The sequence below is a fragment of the Odontomachus brunneus genome, unplaced genomic scaffold, assembly GCF_010583005.1.
Source record: "Odontomachus brunneus isolate Ranch 3 - 2012 unplaced genomic scaffold, Obru_v1 Obru_scaffold_063, whole genome shotgun sequence".
In the NCBI taxonomy this organism is placed as follows: Eukaryota; Metazoa; Arthropoda; class Insecta; order Hymenoptera; family Formicidae; genus Odontomachus; species Odontomachus brunneus.
In genome coordinates, this window is record NW_022639513.1 from 354,352 (window position 1) to 375,101 (window position 20,750).

Genomic DNA, 20,750 nt, shown 5'->3' on the forward strand with positions numbered 1-20,750 from the left:
GACTCTGCTTTGGATATAGTCGAAAAACTAAACGAATCTTTTTCAAAGGAACTCTCTTAATGTGAATCAGTGAAACATCATTGAAAGCAGTAAATATACACTGATTTGCAGCTATGAGTACAGCACTGGGACTGCTCAGTGTTGTACTTATAACTGATATCAGTGACTATCCATTGATTCACTTTAAGAGAGAATGTACAAAGATATCAGTATAGAGTTTTGAACATACTATTTATTTTAAATATAAACAAATTATTTAAAAAGAAATTAATATTCCATTCAGATTTTTGTGCTGGACGTGTCTAATTGATGAGTAATATTGCAATTCGTGTGATGAATAGATGAGGGCAGAAAATTTAGGAATTTTACCCAGATAGTACAGAGAATTAAAAAAGAACTCGAAAATAATTCAGTCGCATGTCACCAATTCTGAGTTTATTTTCAGATGCAAAAAGAATTCTTCAGAGTTTAGTTCAGTGAAAAGAATTCTTTTTGCATCTAAAAATAAACTTAGAATTGATGACATACGACTGAATTCTTTTTGAATTCTCTGTGCTATCTAAGTATTGAATTTGCTGGAAAATATTTGGAAGCCTTTGTTATATGTGAGAAGACAAAAAAATTTCACAAAATGGCAACACTTCAAAGTTGCGATTCATCTTTCTTCTCTTTTTCTTTTTTATTTAGTGTGGCCCGAGAAGAATACAAATTTTGAACATTTGCCACAGAAAATTCTTGGACTTGTACTTCAATAAATTTAATACAGCTCTTAAATTTTCTTGCTCCATTCATTTCATGTTATTACGCAAGATGTAGTATTGTTTGCCAGTTATAAGCCGGCGACACAGCACTCAGTACAAAAAACCTGGGCAGAATTTCAATTTCTTAAAAATAATCTTTTTATATTTAAAGCAATGTGATAAATATTACGAAGCAAATACGTAAACAAAGGATAGTAGAACATTATAGATCGGAACGACGCGTACATTATTTTATAAAATTACGACGATATAAACTTACAGTCGTGTTATATTACCTGAAAAGTCCGAAATTACTTATTTCACAACCGAATACCACGAAAAATATTTTACATACCGGATTCTATATACAACGACTCGTGTGATGAATAGATGAGGGCAGAAAATTTAGGAATTGTACCCAGATAGTACAGAGAATTAAAAAAGAACTCGAAAATAATTCAGTCGCATGTCACCAATTCTGAGTTTATTTTCAGATGCAAAAAGAATTCTTCAGAGTTTAGTTCAGTGAAAAGAATTCTTTTTGCATCTAAAAATAAACTCAGAATTGGTGACATACGACTAAATTCTTTTTGAATTCTTTGTGCTATCTAAGTATTGAAGTTATTTCGGATTTTTTCAGATCAAAGAAAACGACTATATTTTCGTCGTTATAATCGTATGAAACAAATGTATACAATGGACGATAAAACATCATGAATCGAAAGGGCGCGTACATAATTTTATCCTGAGAGAAAAGACGATCAATTTCGCCGAAAATTATAGTTATTTTCGGCACCAACTATATATTTATGATCAAAACCTCATACTGATAATTTTATTCATTTCTCTGAAAAGAATTCGCAAGGTTTTCCTCGTATTTTTCGACTGTCTAAAGCAGAAGCTCCCCTTAAACAAAGGAGAGGAAGGAAGGTTCGAAAGTATAACGAAGAACGTTGCGGTTGGAATGCGTGGAATGAGCTGCTTTGGATGTGTAGCCGATAAGACGTTTTAGCACCTCTAACTAAACCCCCTCCTCCCCCGAAACTCGTCCCCTACACTCCACCCTTGGCCCTTGTTCCCCTTTTTCGGGGGAATATTACGATATGTATCCAACCTCTCACGTCACTCGCCCCCGTCTAGCCACAAGTATAATTACCACCACTACCACCGTCACCATACATGATCAACCATCATCACCGTCATCGTCACGGTCACTACGAATCACCATATCATCGACTTACCGTTACTGATACAACAACTACTACTACTACTGATACTACCACAAGCCACAACACGTTTCAAGTCTCCGACCATCGCGCAGTACCTCGAAATTAGGAGCCGGCGATACGCACGTGACCTTTTCACCCTCACTAGGTCCCGCCACGGAGGACACGTTAATTACACGGTAGTCGCTAATTGGAGTCGGTCCAGTTGCGGGGGAGGAACAATCGGAGGCTAATTCGGGCGTATCGAAGCGAATCGAATTTCTCCCGTCTCTCGGGCGTATATTTGAGAAATTATTTTCAATAATTATACATGCAACAATAAGATATATTAAGTTCTCTAATGTGTGGAACCGTGTCTTTAGACGTCCCTCTAGTCGTCTGTCGAGAACTGAACGCGATCCATATATCGGCGGTCGAGGGAAACATCGTTTTTACGATCTGCCCCGCAATTTTCTCGCACAGGGTTTATAGCCAATATGCAAGTACTCGAATACCTGTCGCCCGTCTGACAGGAGACGCCGCACGTGTGGTACATGCACGTATACGTTCGCCTGGAAGAGTCACTGTACGCGTCGAAACGCCTTTGTGTCTCACGATAATTCAAACTGATTATTCTATTTGCATCGATGGGGATTTGGGAAATATTCCTACTAAATCTAAACATTAGGTTATGTAACGAGTAATTTCAGATCTTTCAGATAAAATGTAAAGATATTTTTGTCGTTATAATTCTATGAGGTAAATACGCGTGAAAAACAGTAGAAGATTGCAGATTAAAACGTTATAGAGATACAATCGTGTCATCTTACTTGAAAAGCCTGAAATTAGTTATCATCCAATCCAATCCTACAAGAAATGTTTTATAGAGCGTGTTGAAAACAAGAGTTCAAGGTTTATAGCGTAGATACTCATCGTGCGAAATGTTTAATAAATATAGGTCGTAAAATTAACCCTTTCAGAGTTACAATCTATATCAGAGCACAAATGTTTTACGATTCATGCAAGTTATTTGTATGCTTTCATTGATCACACACGATGAATAAACGAGCGAGTATTAACTATATTATTACTTTGATATTTACGAAAGATGTTTTTACGTGTCTTTTTTTTAGAGATTTTTTACGTAAAAATCATAATTATTACGTAATTATGATTAATAACGATTATTAATAACGATATTATTACATAAAAATCATAATTCTTTTTATATAATTATATATGAAGAATTTTTCATTGGATCTTTTACTGCATGTCATTATAATCGTAAGCCAACCAAACACTTTTTTCTCAATGCATAAAATTGGAAGAATACAAAAATATAATACAAAAATATCGTTTCACTTGAGAAGTTCGAAATTACTTATTACACAAGCCAATACCGCGAAAAATATTTTTGGAATCGCCAGTATCGTTTCCAAGTCGACATAAATTCCTTATGTCGATCTGCCCCCGACTGCACACGGGATATATCTGTTTCCGTGATAATAGCCAGGCGAAAAGAACGGAAATAATCCGCTTGTGATGCAAATGGGTTAACACAAAACAGACTTTACCGTCTCGTTTGTTATTTATGTTCCTATTTTTACGAGGCATCACCGCGAGGAACCGTCGCGTGCTCGCAGGTTAAAATGCGCGAACATTTCTTCCCCAACGTTCCTTCCGCAGGATAACGAAGTGAATACGCCGCGAATTACGTGCGCCCGCACGCCTAGAATTAAATGTCGAATTAGACAAGAGCAATAGGGACAGTGCAATAGGGACAAATGAAAATTTACTGTTCAAAAATCGCTACTGACCATAATTCTTAACCGATCGAGACGAATCTTTTTTGGAATTAATTATGGAATCATAAATTTCAAAGAAAACTGTGGAGCTCGACTTTTAAAAAAGGGTCCCTGAAATATGCAGTATTAATAACAATCTGCAAATAATTGTTAGTCAAAAGTTGAATTAGAAGAAAAATATTTTTAAAGTTACTTTTGCGCTAACTCTCTTACATGATGGTTTTTAGGGTTGCTAAATATGAATCTGATGTTAGAATGAAGATTTGACTATCGACAGCTGTCAATCTCGCTGTCAACTTACAAAATGCATTTTTTTATAGCTATAAAAAATGCATTTTTTTATAGCGGGAACAAGATCACATTAGGGATATTGGAGGTTGCTGAATATAAATTCCATGCGCGTTTTGACTACAAATGAGTCTAATTCAATTAATTCCTCTGGCCCTTCTGGCGCGCGCATCGAGAATGCATGCTCATCGTCTTCATCGCAGCCTAAAATTCCCGTCGACGTCGTACAGTGGCTCTCCTAGCGGCACACATGTTAATTCGTGCAAGTCAACGCTAATATGTCGAACGTGCACGAGAACGCTGCGACAGGAAAGCGATTCGGAGGTAGCCGGGGGGTGGATCAAGTCCGGTCGCTCGCACACTGGCACGAGCTGGCACATTGTTCATATGGATTAATATAAATTGTTAAATGACGAATTAAGTAATAACGGGAAATTGCAGCCTCAAATGCTTCCGCAGAGGCCAATTACCAGTTCACAAACGATAAACCCTGTCGAAAGGATTAGCGACTAATTAGCAATCAATATAATCCTGAAGGGTCGGTCGGCTAGTGTGTTTATTGATTGTCGCACAGTTAGACACATCTAATGCTATTGCCCACAATGCAAATAATATAAGCACATTCTATGATAATTGTATTCTCGGATTAACAATCGACACTTTTCGACGCTTTTGCATCAGAAATCCGTCTTCTAGAGGAGTTCTAGCGAGCATCCTAGTCAAATTTAACCCTTAAGTAGGCGTGTGACTCTTTTTGACGTCAATTCAACCAATTCAATTTTTTCTATTTATTAAAAAAAAAGAATATAAATCGATATTTATAGTTCTTAAGAACCGAATATGGTTCATAAGAATAAAAAATTTCATTTCTTTCAACCAAAACGCAAGTAGTTGCGTCATTGTCACGTTAATTCTTCAACCAATTTTTTGTATTGGTGTGTTATTTACCAAAAGATAGGGCATAAATTATAAGCAATCAGCTTAAGCTATCCGGAAATTATCACAAAATGTCAAGGAGATGAAATCAGGGGAAAGTAGTAAGATGTCCAGGTTTCATATAGCCTGTATTTTCTGCAGGATCTTAAAGAATAATTATGCCGGTCCTAGGAGTTAATAGGGAACATACAGACGTTCTATTTTATACATATGGATGTGCCAACTTATACGTGTGACCGATTAGACATGATCTTCCTCGCTCGGGAGAGATTCGCTGCCGAGAATACGTCTCGGAGAGCGCAATGCTCGAGCGATCACTTCACGACGATCCACGATATGGAGTCGGCGGGTCCTCCGGAGAATTTTCTCATCGTCGCACTCTCGTGCTCGCGAAACTCTCGGGCGCACATCGCCGTTAGAGCTGTCACCTGTCACAACGTCGCGCGACAAAAATTCGCGAAAACGCAAAGTAAGTCCCGAGGAGAAAAAAAGATGGGGAAGACAGAAAAGAAAGAAAGAAAGAAAGAAAGATCGTATCGTGTGCACACGCGAGGGTGAGCGAAAAGAATGGTCATCCGAAGAGCATTAGTAACCTCGGGCGGAGAGAGACGACGTATTCGTAATCCAAACTGCATTCGACCGAGTTTTGACGATCAGGGGATCAGGACGGAGCGGACACGCCACGAAAGAATCGACGTCGGGCTGTGCGAGATTTTCGACTCTCGTCCCGTAAGAGAACAACTTTCATATATATCTATATATATTACACACTTATACTTCTCTTTCCACTCGATATTATATACATAACTCTATATATCTATATTATATTCCTTACATACGATATTTGAGCCACATCATGTCGCTATATATATATATATATACACACACTGTACACAAAACCGTCCCTCTCCACGTGTATATCTTATACATATGGAATGTTTCGACTCTTTATATGTATATACATATGCACCATGTCTCATTATACATACGTACACACACGACGAGCGCATCCTCCGCGTATGTATGTATGTGTAAGTATTTATACGCCCACCTAAGCACACCTCACATTCACATACACACACGCGTACACATGTACAACCATACAGACATACGGACGCACGCACACAACACACACGCACACACACACACATACATAAACATATACACAAACATGTCCACCCGAATACTTACACATTTTATATTTGTTCTGCCATCATCTCGGCTGTGATTCACTGAATGTAACGCCCAGTTTTATATATATACTCTCTCTTCTCGTTCTTGTACGCCTCAGACACGTTCTTGCCCATCACGACTTACTACCGCTATCATCGCCAACCGTCGTTATCGATGCACGAGCAGCGGGGCGGTCCGAAAGTCGTCAAGTCGAGTCAAGACGAGCCGATCCCAGGCCCAAGGGAGGACTTTGCGACTGTTTGGCACCGACCTGATGCGAGACGCGATAATACGACGTCGTTCTCCTCGCGTAATCTTACTGTCTTATCCTCTCTACCATAACACCATTCGTATATCGCCGATGGGAGCGCCGGCAGGCCGACGTGCTCGTGGTTTTACGCACGGTCTAACGGCTTAATGACGATACAGTCCAATTAAAACGGCTCTGATGATCAGCGATTTCGTTCTTGGATGCATATATTTCGTATTTATTCTTTTCAGAATTGGGTAAGTTAATCTCCTCTTTCCTAACTCTTTCTTAACTAAGTTTCAAACACTAATGGCATATAAAATTAACTTGGTTAAGTTAAAAGTTACATGAATAAAAATTGACTTAATAGAAAATTAAGTTACAATTAAATTAAATTAAATTATTGAAAAGTTAAAGTTAATTGTCCAAACTGTTCAACTTAACACTATTATCTACTTGATTAATTATTACCCAACCCAGCGAATCCTTTCATTCGCTGTATTATTGGGTTCCGTTTTTAATTTTGATCACTTCTATAATATTTCTATCAGATTTCCTAAGGCATTTTTTTTATGTAACATTTATTATCTTCTTATGTTATTGATAATTATGGATAATTTTGATTATATTATTTTATTATATCAGAGGCAAAGAGAAAGAAAGACGCAAACGTATAGAGAAGATCCCTGAAATCATAAGAGAATCATAAGAGATCGTTTCTGCCGTTGCATTGCACTGCTCGCAGCGATTTATTACGTAGAGATGCATCGGCCTGCTCGCGCTCCCACGTCACACACGAACTCATCAAGATGCGTATCCGCGTAACGCACGAGCGATAAATAGCGGGGGAGTCCGGCACCGCGGTCGACGGTCCCGTCGGCAGCCGATAAAACTCAAATCCTCTTTCACTGACGACTGCGGAACGCCGATACGCATCCGCACGTGCATCTAAACGAGATCTTGTCCATGCGACGTGGCCGCGTTTCGAGGGCGATCAATTGACGAAATCGCGTATCGCGCTGCTCCGCCGATCCTGACGACGACGGGTCCTCGTGCGAACGCACTTCCCCGTCGCGGCGGGTCTCGGTTTCGCGAGACGGAGAACGCGCGACAGGTTCTCCGGTGAGAAGCAAAAGGGAAAAAGAGAGAATAAAGCTGAAAAAGAAAGAACGAAAGAAAATGTCGGAGGAGCGCGTTAACGAAACGGCGAGTAATTGTAAAGAAATTGCAGCGCGCGATGAGAGAAATCGTCGAAACGCCGCGCGCAGAAAAATGGACAATGATGTCGGCCGTACGTCGCGGTGGGCGAAAGAACTGCGGCGGCGCCCGGCGTCCGGAAGAGGATCACCGTGGAAAACGTAAAATAGAAAGTTTAATAACGAAAAGCAATTACGAAATCAAGCAAGTGCATTGCCAAGGATTGTTAGAGCGTGACCTTGCGACCGTGAGATCGGCAGACAGAGAGAAAGATCTTTGTAGCATGGCGTCGCGGAGAGAGATCGCCGGCGATCGGTGTGGCGGCAATCGTATCTCAGAGTAGAAATGAGAGAAGGAACGAATCGGGAGCTCGGAGACGGAGATCTGATCCCGAGAGAAAGAGAGAGAGAGGGAGAGAGAAAGAGAAAGGGAGGGAGAGAGAGAGAGAGCACGGGTGGGGAAGATTCTCGCGGTTTTGTTGACGAGAATCTATTGACCTTCTTGATCGCATCCTTTTTTTTCGGGAGTGACGAGAACACCTTTGTATCGCAATGTCGGAGAGAGGAGAATGAAGAAGATCGTTTTGTGGAAGAAGGAAGCTCGGCGGTACGTCGCTTTTCTTTCGTCAACCGGGACGCAGCCGGTGCCACTTCCGCTTCCTCGAGACTGTCCCGTGAAAACGGAGATTGAAGGATCAGAAAATCGCATAGTCGCGCCTGCCATCCGTTGTCGGAGCATAACGAAGAGGGATGTTCCTTCGCGCGTTATTCATTTATTTGCGAGAAATAAGAGGATTGAGGAGATGCCATACTTGGAAATTGTACCGACAAGATATAGACTTTCCTCTGCGACGTTTACGTCGCATTGACTGCACGGATTATACGAACGCTTTTACACAATGAAACCACGTGCAAAAATTGACTCAAGTATCGATATGTGACGAGAACATGGAAACATTTCAAAATTGACATCTCGAGCTGTCAATTAGCGAAAATTTTTGCCTGATACAAAAGTTCTGCAGCCTGTATATGCTAAATGTGTGCTTACTCCACTCAGAAAAGCTTCAAGTAACATCACTGTGCCTTTACAATTTGATATAAAAGCTTAATCCCAGCACCTTAAAATGGGTTAGATTTATCTAGAACTACTTTCCAAATCTTACGTTCTTAAAAACATGTTTCATTTTTTTATTATAAGTTCTTTCAACTTTATCACTCAAATTCCTCGAAAATTATATTCCTCGATAATTCTTACACTGATTACAAAAAAAAAATGTTACATTTCGATAATTGTTCCGAAAATTATGCAAAATAGATGAATTGGGTAAAATTTCATCCATGTTCACGAAACTTTTAAATACTTAGGACTCAAAAGTCAAAAATATACGAAAAGTTTGCAGGAAGATTTCTATATATACGTGGTTATGTCTTCCGCTAAATAGAGTGAAACAAAATAAAGCAGCACACATTTATATAAAATCACAAATTACAAAAGATACAAAAATTTAGCATGATTGTGTTACTGACATAATGTTTTGACGATCGCCTATACGTTATCAGCAATTTGCTCTTAAATGTATGCCATATTTAGAAATTTTACAGACAAAATACTAATTTTTTTCTGTAATGTACGTCTTATTCATTGCACAAAATTACAAGTACTTTCACACAATGAGAAAATACGTAGAAAAATTAATTGGAGTATTACTTAATATATATCAAAAAAGAGAAAAAATGTCAAAATTGACATCTCTCTCTTTAGTTGTTAATTAGCGAAAAGATTTGCCTAATACAAAAATCCTGCAGTTTGTAGGGGAGACCAGGTTTAGTTGTCACTTTTCACATACTAATTAAAAAAAGGATGTATGCAATACTTTTAATATTTTATACATTTTCATATAGGTGCAATCTTTAGGTAAAAGAAAAAAATGTTATCTTTATATACATATATTTTTTTATACATGAAAAGGTGATAAAATTGTAAACAAAGTTATACAAATGTGACTATCTACTTCATGCTCCGCGCGCGCGGATTGGTTGTCACATGTATTTTATATAAAGGAAACAAGACAAGCTATTTTCGATTTAAGATTTTAAATGTTTTACTAAAGTTAGTGATATCTTATAATCAAGTACTTTAAACGCAATTAAGAAAATAATTAAGAAGATAATTCTCATAAAGTTTGTAATGATAACTTTAAGCTACAGAGAACCTTATGTAGACTCATTGTTGTGATATAGATTATATAATACATTGTTATGTATGCTTTCATGCTCTTGCGTAAGTTACGTCACAGTTATGTAAAAGACTTACAACGCGTGACAACTAATTCCATTTAATTTGAGTCAACTTAACCCTAACGCTCATTTGAGGAATAAGAGAGATTAGACTTATAAATAATGTCGCAGTAATCGTTAACTAAATGCAGAAAAAATTAGTTAACTTATATATAACATTTCTTCCAACTGAAGAGAGATTATGACCAAAAATTCCAAAGCCAATAAAAATCAATAAAAATAGAGATAAAATATATTTACTCAACGCGATCAATTTAAAAAAAAAAATGTTTGTGGATATTACATACAATGTTTCCGTTATAAGTCATTTCGTACCCAACGAATATGATACAAGCAACCTATACTATAGAGAAAAATATACTATTTATGACGTGAGATATAAACATTGTGACAATTAACCCGTGTGACTTCTAGATCCGGTCTCTGTTACATGTATATTTACTCCACTTCATTCAGGAAAATTCCAAAGAATATTGCTGAAGAGTTTACAGAAATCTTTCTATATATGAATAATTGTGTTTTTAGCTAAATATAGTGAAACAAAGTAACACATATTTATATAAAGTTTTTTATTATATAAAAATTATTTGTGCAAGAATTGTGAAAAGAGAATACCATGATTGTGTTAGCTGACATGACGTTTTAACGATCGTCTTTACGTTATCGACATTTTTGGAGTTCATCTTCCACTGTGGCATCCCCTTGAAGAAATTCTCGACACTTTGCAGTGTGAAATACGACGCGAGATGCATAGAGCAGCCTTCGGTTTTTATTACGTAACCTCACTTCTCGTTCTAAATATACGGTCCACGATTGTGGTATCCTTTTAACAAATTTCTCTCTTTGGCGAAAATAACAATACTACAAGCGCCGCTACTGTCAACGTTTCCTTTACGCGATCAATTCCCGAACAATTTTGCCTGGTTTTTTATGATATACGAACCTTTCGATACGACAGCAGTGGATGGCATCGCGGTCAGCGACGAAACTGTCTCAATATAAACCACAAAAAGATTCAAGTGACGACAAGCGCACACGGACAGTCTCATGCGTTAGCGAAGCCGCACTCAACCACCGTAGTATACATCTCTAAACCGCACCATCGCATACTTCACACCTTCAAGAATAAAAAAAAAATTATATATCAAAGAGATCAGACAACATTCTCAGCTACATCATCCAAAAAAAAAAAAGTCAACCGATACATAAAAACAGACAAGTAAAAAAAAAATATATATATATATAGATCGCGAGAGCGCGCTATAGAGAGACACGAGAGAGAGGACGGCGGCGCGAGAGTCGACGACCTGTAACCGTCTTTCCCCCTTGTTGCTTCTGTTGTAAAGGAGCTCAAAGCGACGAACGAGAGCCTGAAGAGTCTGCAGACGCAGCTGGAGCTCGCGTACGCCTCGACCGCGTCCTCGGGACAGCCGGTGTCGGGCGGCGGATTGGCAGGTGCAGTCGGCGTCATCGGACTAGGAGGTAGCGTATCGGGTGCAGGTGCAGGCGGCGGCGGTACCGTCCTCGGAGGTAGCGTGGCGGTTCCAGGCGGCGTGCCCGGTAGCACCACCCTGACCGCCATTATGGAGACGAAAGACGCGCGCATACAGACCCTGGAGAAGGAAGTGGGGCTGCTCGAGGCCGAGCTGCAGCGTATTAAGGAGTGCGGCGGTAGGCTGAGGGAGCAATTGCTCAAGGCCACCGCTGTGCCGAGCGTGCAGCAGCAGCAACAGCAGCAGCAGCAGCAGCAACCGCCGCAGCAACAGCAACAACTGGGTATCGAGCCGCATTTGCGGCCGGCGTACACGCCGTCGACCGGCCTGGGTGGTCAGCAACAGCCCGGCACGTTGGCCCTGGCCAGGGGACCGTCCATGATGACCTCGCTGGTACCGTACAGTGGCCACACGTCGTCCGCGGCACTAACCAGTTCGTTGCTTGCCGGTTCGACAGGTGCGACCACGGGCGGCGGGCTGGGTGGCGTCGTCGGTGGCGGTTCCTCGTGCCTGGCCGGCATCTCGTCGGGCGCCACCACAGGCGTGGTCAACCCCTATACCGATCGCTACGCCACCGACCATCACCCCCATCAGCTCCACCATCACCAGCACCACCACCACCACCACCTGCACCAGCAGCATCAGCATCAGCTGCAGCTGCAGCAGCAGCAGCAGCAAATGCAGCAACACTTGAAACAAATTGAGCCGGCGGCGGCGGGCGCCCTGGCGCTGCACGCTCACACCTTCAACAAGCACGACCTGAACTTCAAACGGCAAGTAAGTTTCTTCATCAACAACGTGCGCATCGAAAAGAACGACGCCATCTAGGGGACACCTGGGACGACGTGGGAGGGCGGGAGTTTCTCCGATCAGGTACATGAGGATCGCGTCTTCGTCGTCTTTGTCGTCGGCTTCGTCGTCTTTGTCGTCGTCGTCGTTATCATCGTCGTCGTCGTCGTCGTCGTCGTCGTCGTCGTCGTCGTCGTCGTCTCGGTTACTTCGTCTTCGACTTTGTCGTCATCGTCGTCATCGCGTTCGTCGTCGTCGTCGTGTTGGTCGTCGTCGTCGTAGTCTTTGTCGACTAGTTTCGAAAGAGCCATCGTGGTCGGAGAATCGCGTCAATGAGGTCGATTCGAAAAAGAGAAAGAGAGAGAGTGAGAGAGAGTGGCGGAAAAATCCGTTGTTTTCGTCGAAGGTGGCCATTCGAAAGGAAAAGAAAAGAGAGAGAAGGAGAGAAAGAGCAAACGAAAAGAGACAGAACGTCTTCGGAGAAGAGGCTGGACCGCCATGAAGAGGCGTGAGAGATATCGCCAAAAGGGCGTAGTAGGACGTAGATGTCAGTTGAAAGACGAAGACGCCGAAGAGCTAGCACCGATACCAGCTAGGAGCCGATGGAGGCTCGCCGATCGCGACACTTCCGCGCGAAGATCTTTCGATTTCCCTCGTCTTCTCTTCGAAGCGGCACGTATCACGCACGTGGGAGTCCGTGAGAACTAAAACGACGCCGGTCGACGAGGATGATCGATTTCGGGGCTCGCGCCACGACATCCCTGATCCCACATCAGAGCTGCGTTTCGTGAAGCTCGAAACCTCCACGATCGGACGACGAGCAGAGAATCCGAGTTTCTGTCCGATCTCCCCGTGTCCTTTCGAAACTTTAGTTTAGACGAATCGCGACGCCATTGTCGGCGCAAGACGGGACGGCAAGACGATTAAATTCGCGGTGAATGGACCATTCGATCTTCGTGTGGATTGACATATCTTCCTTTTATACGCATTTATATATCCGATCGACGAAATTGTCCATTTGAATCCACGTACGCTTGACGAAAGAAAAGAAAAGAAAAGAAAAAGAAAGAAATATTAGTTGCAAATTTCCCGAATCGATTTTACGAAACGGAGCTCTGTTGGTAACTCGTCAGCAATCGGAATTACTTGGGAGGAGAGAAAGTGTTCGGCATATTAGATACTTGTTCCCCGTCTTCCTGTTTCGTGCGAGTCGCCGTGAGATTAAGAAAGCAAACAAAATTTTATTTCGAAGAAAGGTACAGAGAGAAGTGCGCCGACGATCGGGAAACGATGCAGGGCGATGTGATAAGCAAATTCGTCTGTGAAATTAGCACGATAAGAGAAGATGTTACGCCAATTTTTTAGAACGGCTGGGCTCGGAGCACGAGGCGCCGAATGCTCGAACGAACAAGAGGAGTATAAAACGGTGACGAGCGTTTAGCCGTATAAATAGGATCTTTTAGCCGTAAATTGTAGGTCGTTTAGGTAGACTCTGTCGCACGAACGTTCCCCCTCCCGCTCCAAACAAACAAAAGTAGTGTCATCCCCCTCCTCCACATCCGATATGTCGCATCTCGATGTTGTACGAGAGCTCGAGAAAGACGCTGCTAATTCAAACGAACACTCGAACTTCGGGCTCGAACTTTGCAAATTGCGTTCCCCCGCTCGCAAGCACGAGCAACTTGTTATCTAGGTGAGCGTGAAAATGCTTCGTCGCGTGCGATCGGCCTACGTAACCGAGCACCGAGCGCAGTTTATCCCCCGATCTCGCGTTATCTTCCGTCGCCGAACCACCCCCGTCTTCCTGCCTGCTTAGAGGAGCCCCTTAGGATAGCGCGTACTATAGAGAGAAAGAGAGAGAGTAACGTAAATATCGTCGTATATATATATATATATATATATATATATATATATATATATATGTATGTATGTATATATATATATCTTGTATTCTCTGTAGAGTCTGTTGACTACCCCCTGCGCGTGAGGGAGGAGAGGAGCGTCGTTTTACTTCTCACCGGCTGCCGGGAACGCGCGCAACACGTTTTAGCGTACCTGTTTTTCCTTTACCTCTCGAAATCCCCTCCTCGTCGGCGACATCCTGAAACGTGCAGAGTTCTCTATTTTTTGACTCGATTGTACTTAGACGTCGTAGGTTTACAGGGTGAGTCCTGGACGTCGTGAACGGCGGTGTGTGAGCGTGTGGGTGTCCCGTGAAAGGGCTCGCGTGCGAGGACACGAGCGCACGCGCGCACGAAACATGGTTCTCAGCGGCAAGGAAGCGATTCTGATTTCTAATGTGATTAATATAACGTGTCTCTCGATAATTTTGATAATATATACATGGCTCTCCCATATCAACCGCCATACATTGAAATGACAGTGGAAGTCAAGCCGAGATGAAAAATCCTTCACCATTTTTTAATATGAGCAATATATAGTTAACGAGTTGTTAATTAATGAAATTTGGTGCCTTAAAATCAACGAAGCGCAGTGGCGGAGTAGCTTCGCTACTTAGTTAGTGAGGGAGAGGAGTTTGCAAATCAAAATATCGAAACTAGAGTCCTAAAATAAGAAGAGCGAAATTGATGTCCGAATCCCTGATTGCTTCACCTGGTACTATACTGTGATCGCAGAAAGCTTATTCAAGGATTTGAGAGCGGCAGAACCGAGTGTGTTTTGTTTATGTTCCTAAAGATAATTATTGTAGATCCTCGGGTAATGTTTTCATCTTTTTGGTGTATTTAGCCTCTGCTCACATATACACATGCGCCCGTTATAAGATCATTCCGGGTAGAGTATTGGACAACGGAAGACATTGAATAAACTCTTCTCGTACCGATCGCAAAATTTGTGTCGCGCAATTTCATGCGCGTGAGTGAGTGTTCAGTGTTCCGAGAGTCATCTTGATGGATAGCTTTTCGAAGAAATATTCCGAGCATAGCTATTGATCTCGAGGGTTGAATGTCGGGACGCAGACTATGTCGAACGAATGTTTTAATATATTGGTTGGAAAAGATGGTTCGTGTAATACCGGGGTGCTCAACTAAGGCGAAGGCGAGCTTCTCATACAATTCCCTAAAGATCCGGAGTGAAGATGTAGATGGATTGAGTGAGGAGACAAGACCAGAGAATTGGACTATTGGAGAATGAAGATCAACAGCATAAGATAAGGTATCATTATTTGTTTAATAGTTAATGGTACCTTTTTTAATAAACAGCTGTTGGTCTTCATCCTTAAACGAACCATCTTTTACAGCCAATATACTAAAACATTTGTTCAACATAGCTTGCGTTCCGACATTCAATCTTCGAGATTAACAGTTGCTTGCGGTATGAATCAACCAATCAGGGATTTGGACGCCCGATTCTGCTTCTCTTATTTTAAGAGACTCTAATCAGTGTCTTTTTAAAGTGTGCGATATTATTTGTGCTATGCCAATTAAGGCATGCTAAATATCAAATTTAATTAATCAAGAGCTCATTAATTATTGCTCGTATTAAGCAAAGGACTTTTCGTCTCGGTTTGACTTCTACTATATGCTGTTTTAATATTTAGCGATTGGTGTGGGACACTCCGTGTATATGTATATATAATTTTAGAAGTCATCGGGAGTCGGCTCGAAGGCGTGAGACGTCCCCGGCTCTCGAGAACTAATTTAATAAGTGCATAAGTGCACTACAAGTCGTAAGAATTCACCGGATCTCGCGTATCACACATCGAGTCACGATTCGAAAACTTCGGAGGGATTCAACGTGCCCGTCGATAAAACTCACTTACGAGCGCGGGCGTTTTACGGCGATGTCGTAATTCCTAAAGCCATCCCCGCGCGAGCAACTCCTAAACGTCGGCAATTCGCGGAAAGTTCCAATAGCTTCGCCGAAGAAACAGCCGCAATTCCACGAAGGTGTGGGCGTGCGCTTGGAAGTCTCCACTTCCGCTCGCGAGCACGCGATCGTTCGCAGCGCGAGAAATTCCCCGATCGTAACCTGCACACACCGGACGTTCACACGTCGCTCGAAGAATCCCTCTGTGTATAGCGCCACGGCGCGATAAGCTTTCGGGCGCGAGATCTCTGATCTTCTGCTACCTTCCGACAATAGTCCTCTAGAGGGCGAGAGGAAGGCGATCGCTCCCGCGATGCGATTCGCGAATGAACAAGCGATATCGTACGGACATCCGATCCAAGGGAGTCTTGGATGTCGAGACGTCATTGATATCCCCGGATCTTTAGGGTCTTCGCGAATTATTATTGATAAACTGAGTGACAAACGAATTGTCCACATGATCATTTCTGTGCGTCCAGAAATCCGGACGTCGACATTCGATCTGAAGAAGTCTTAGATGCCAGACTTTACAGACCTTCAAATTTCGAGAACCTCTGGAAAATTGTTATTGATAAATTGAGCGACAAACGATTTGTCTACAGTAATTTCTACGTAGAATGTGTCCGGAAATCCGTACGTTGGGTCATCCAATCCGAAGATGTCTGAATGTCAGACGTCGCAGACATCCGAGTTTTGAGAGTCTCTGGGAAGTTATTATTGATAAATTGACAACAATTTGTCTATAGTAATCTCTGTGTATGGAAATGCGACTTAAGATCCGGACGTTCAAGACATCCAATTTCAAGAAATTTTGAATGTCAGACGTCGCAAATATCCGAATTTTGAGTCTGGAGTGTCAGACATTCGAATTTCATAACCTCTGGGAAATTATTATGAATAAATTGATCGACAAACGATTTGTTTATAATGATATTTACGCGTACGAATGCGTCCGGAAATCTGGATGTCGGAGACATTTGAACGTAGCGAACGTCCAAGCGCGTTCGCTGGATGAGACAGATCGCGGAATATCCGATGAACGTAACGAACACGTTGGATGGCTCGTGAACAACCGAATGAAATCGCACGCTCTCGATATCCAGGAACATGCGAACGGATGTTTGTGCTTGTACGGATCGTCGCAGAGGCGCCAAAGCAAGAGGGAGACTTTTAGGACGCGAGGGTTTCGCGAGATGTATCTCGCGATGTGAGAAAGTCAACGAGAAAGTCACATATATTTCGGTAGCTTCTACATTATAAAACGCGGTTAGAACCCGAGCGCAAAGACCATGCGTACCTAATCCTTAGGCCTTAGATCGCGCGAATGTACGTGTCTATTATACGAATATCGATGTTGTTTTGCGGCGAGAGATCGAGACGCAAATGAGAGGGAGGGATCGCCAGGCAGGATAATTATGATTCGCGAACACGACGCTGATATACAGAGTGTCCGACAACTCACGGATGAGCGGCGGTGTGCAGATAGATCGGGTCAAACTGAACAAAAAATTCCTCTATCATTTTGCGAACAATCACGTAAAATTTCTGCCGCTGTATGCCTGTAACTCAAACTGAACTAAAAAGTCCTCTGCTATTTTCCAAATGACCATGTATGTTATACTTAGTTATTAATTAAAGAAAAATAATGTACAATTGTGCACAATAATGCACTAATTATTCTTGAATTAATAACTAATCATCTGCGTGGTCGTTTGAAAAATGGCAGAAGGCCTTTTTCTTCACTTTGACCTAATATACGAGCTTACAGTAGTAAATGCTATAACAGCTCATCGTATGGTATATGGCGTGACCATTCACGATCTTTTTTGATGAATAACTCAAAATTTTACGTGGTTGTTCGCAAAATAGTAGAATTTTTTATTCAGTTTGATCTACATTGAGAGAAAACTTATCTTAAAATCAACAGATATTTCCTTGATGGGTGCCATTAACATATTTACTTAAATCTACATTCTCTTTACTTAAATCAAATATTGTTTACTTGATGTAAATAAACAATATTTGATTTAAGTAAAGAAAACGTAGATTTAAATAAATATGTTAATGGCACCTACCAAGGAAATATTTGTTGATTTTAAGATAATTTTTCTCTCAGTGTAATCTACCTGTACACCGTGGCTGCTCCGGGAGTTACCGGAGCACCCTGCATATGTATGTGTGTGTATATGTATATATACACACGTATAAAAATACACACATACTTATATACATATATACACATACGTCCGAGAAAGAGAAAAGCAGAAGAAAACCAGAAAAATACACATAATATATAAATATATACCTATATATATATATATATACTTATATGCAGTATAATATGCGAACAAATGCGTGTGCGTGTACGATGCGTGTGTAGGTAAGGGAAGGAAAGGATACTCGAAGCTTCCGCCGGTACATATATATTTTCGTAGCGACTTTAACCCCTGCACCGTACCTTATATCGTATCCCATAACCTCTCGCTCCCCGTCGACTCCCAGCCGACACACGTTCGGGTAGCTCACGGGGCTATACCCGGCTTAACCGTAGATAAGTACAATGTGCGCCATGAGCGCACGAAGCGAGTCACGTTTCTAGGATATATATGATTCTCGAGAGATTCGTTCTGTTCCGAACATATCACGCTCAAATGTTCTCGATGATCCCTTCGCACGCGGACTACCGAGGCCGCCGTCGGTACGTTTCCACGAGGTTGTGACAATCCTTATTTTTCTACTATGTGTATATTTGTGCGTGCGTGTGTACATAAACATATATATATATATATATATATATATATATATATATATATATATGTATACATATACTCTCTTTAGATCGTAAGCCGTCGTTAATCCGAGTCAACATACGATAGTGATGATCGACGCGCGAACAAACGAACGTACCGATCCGTTGAAGGGGTCGCGACGAATCCTCGCTATGAGGATTCGCCCGGACGACGACCCTGGACCGACGTCGATCGATCGACGCGATTGACGCTCGCTTCGAGCCCGCGCGAGTCGCAATCGCGAGGACACACGAGTTCGCGCCGGTCGAGCTGGGTATACCCTACCAAATCAGCCTCCACCTCTGACCTGACCCCTCTGCCCACCTCCTCCCCCCCGATATCCCGCCGATATCTCGAGGGTGGAAGCGCGAAGACTGGGATCCGACGAGACGATCCCCCGACACATGAGACATATCCTCCCTCTCCGGACGTCCCCTCGCGGGCGTCCTTACGCCGCCGCGATCTCGCCGTGCGAATGGCGAACGCCGTCCCGTCGGCACGACGACGGGCTCACACGCTCGCAAGGTCAGCCTCGTCTTTAGAGCTTCATTGTAAAGAACGATCCTCTTCGGGCTGTGCGCCTCCGGCCGGAGGCGAACGGGACACGCTCTCCCGCGAGAAACCGGCACTATGATAGTGGTGAAACTGTTATATATATACACACATATATAACTATGATGATGATGATGGTGATAATAATAATAATAATAATAATAATAACAACACAATGATGATGATGAAGAAAAAAAAAAGAAAAACACTGCAAGAAGAGAGTTTGTTTTTCGCGCGTTTGGTTTTGGCCAACCTCTTGTTTCCGTTCTCCGCGATACAAGCCGAGTCTGATCACCCCTCCTCGAAGCCTTCGGCTGATTCAAGACGTATCTATGATGGATGCTACGAAGACCCAGCGCGAGGTCGCGAGGTCCGCCGTGGCGGACCTCGCGCGATGGAGAAGAGAGATCGATTCACCTTTTGGTTTCAGTTTCCTTTTTCTTGTTCTCTTTCGTTTCCGGTCGCGCCTAACGCGACTGCACCATCCACCGCAGCTCGTCTCGCTCCAAACCGATGTCTCTGTAACGAGAAGCCTTGGTTCTTGCAAAGTTAACAATAAATGAGCAGAAATCGGCTTTACACCTGACTCTCTCTCCGGCGAACGACGCCGTTTTTTTGTCTCGAGCAGAGAGGGAGAGAGAAGGAGACGTGCAGGGCCCTGATTCTTGAAATAGTTGCGTATACGCAAGTTTCATCGCGTAGCTATTTTATGATATTATACCTACGCGAAGGAACCTACGTATACGCAATCATTTCAAGAATAGAGGTTCAGAATGTCCGCGCTTACGCTTACAAATCGGTACGACGGGCTGCCTGTGCGCTTCGTCGGCGTGCACGCGAGTGAGCAATATCCGCCAAGGTCTGCTGAGACCGACAAATACGCGCGCGCGTCTGCCAGCGAAACGGACAGGCAACCCCTTCGTGCTGACCTGTATGCAAGTGCAACACCCTGCACAAGGTGAGTCAGCCAATATCAGATTCCAAGGACTGTATTAATAGTCGTTACTTGAGGTCTGTCTGAAACACTCGGATTCTTACTCAGAATTGGATCCAAGTTTTTCAGTTGAATCATATGACTCATGTGACATTATATCTGTACTCGCGATTCAACTGCAAAACTTTCATCTGACTCCGTACTGAAATCTGAGTATTTCGTTTAAGAGAAGTTTCGATTAACGGCTATCAATATGGACCTAAGATATCTCTGTTATTTTTTGTACTGGAGAAAGTGATCTCGAAACGAACGTTTGGCTCATTCAACCGCAATATTTGTCTCTTCCAATCGCGCAATTTGCCCTTCACACTCATTTTCCTCCGTGGTGTGAAAAGCAACAGAGATATCTTGGAATTCAACGTCGGCTGGCTCACCCGATACGTTTATTTGCGATTGATTTATATTGCGCAGCTG

At 42.4% G+C, this 20,750-nt stretch overlaps 1 protein-coding gene across 6 annotated transcripts in view; it reads left to right on the forward strand.

The window, feature by feature from the left end:
- The window catches only part of LOC116846356 (ELKS/Rab6-interacting/CAST family member 1), a 139,412-nt gene that overhangs the window by 67,127 nt on the left and 51,535 nt on the right, over positions 1 to 20,750 (forward strand). Inside the window, exons 5-6 of one of the 6 annotated variants that reach the window (XM_032820066.1) lie at positions 5,632 to 5,703; positions 11,238 to 12,161. The exons of 4 other annotated variants lie outside the window; for them this stretch is intronic. In XM_032820066.1, the coding sequence (XP_032675957.1) occupies positions 5,632 to 5,703; positions 11,238 to 12,161 (996 nt within the window). Of the gene's footprint in view, positions 1 to 5,631; positions 5,704 to 6,357; positions 6,458 to 11,237; positions 12,162 to 20,750 lie in introns of those variants that run through there. One more of the 6 variants, XM_032820071.1, reaches the window with a different exon arrangement.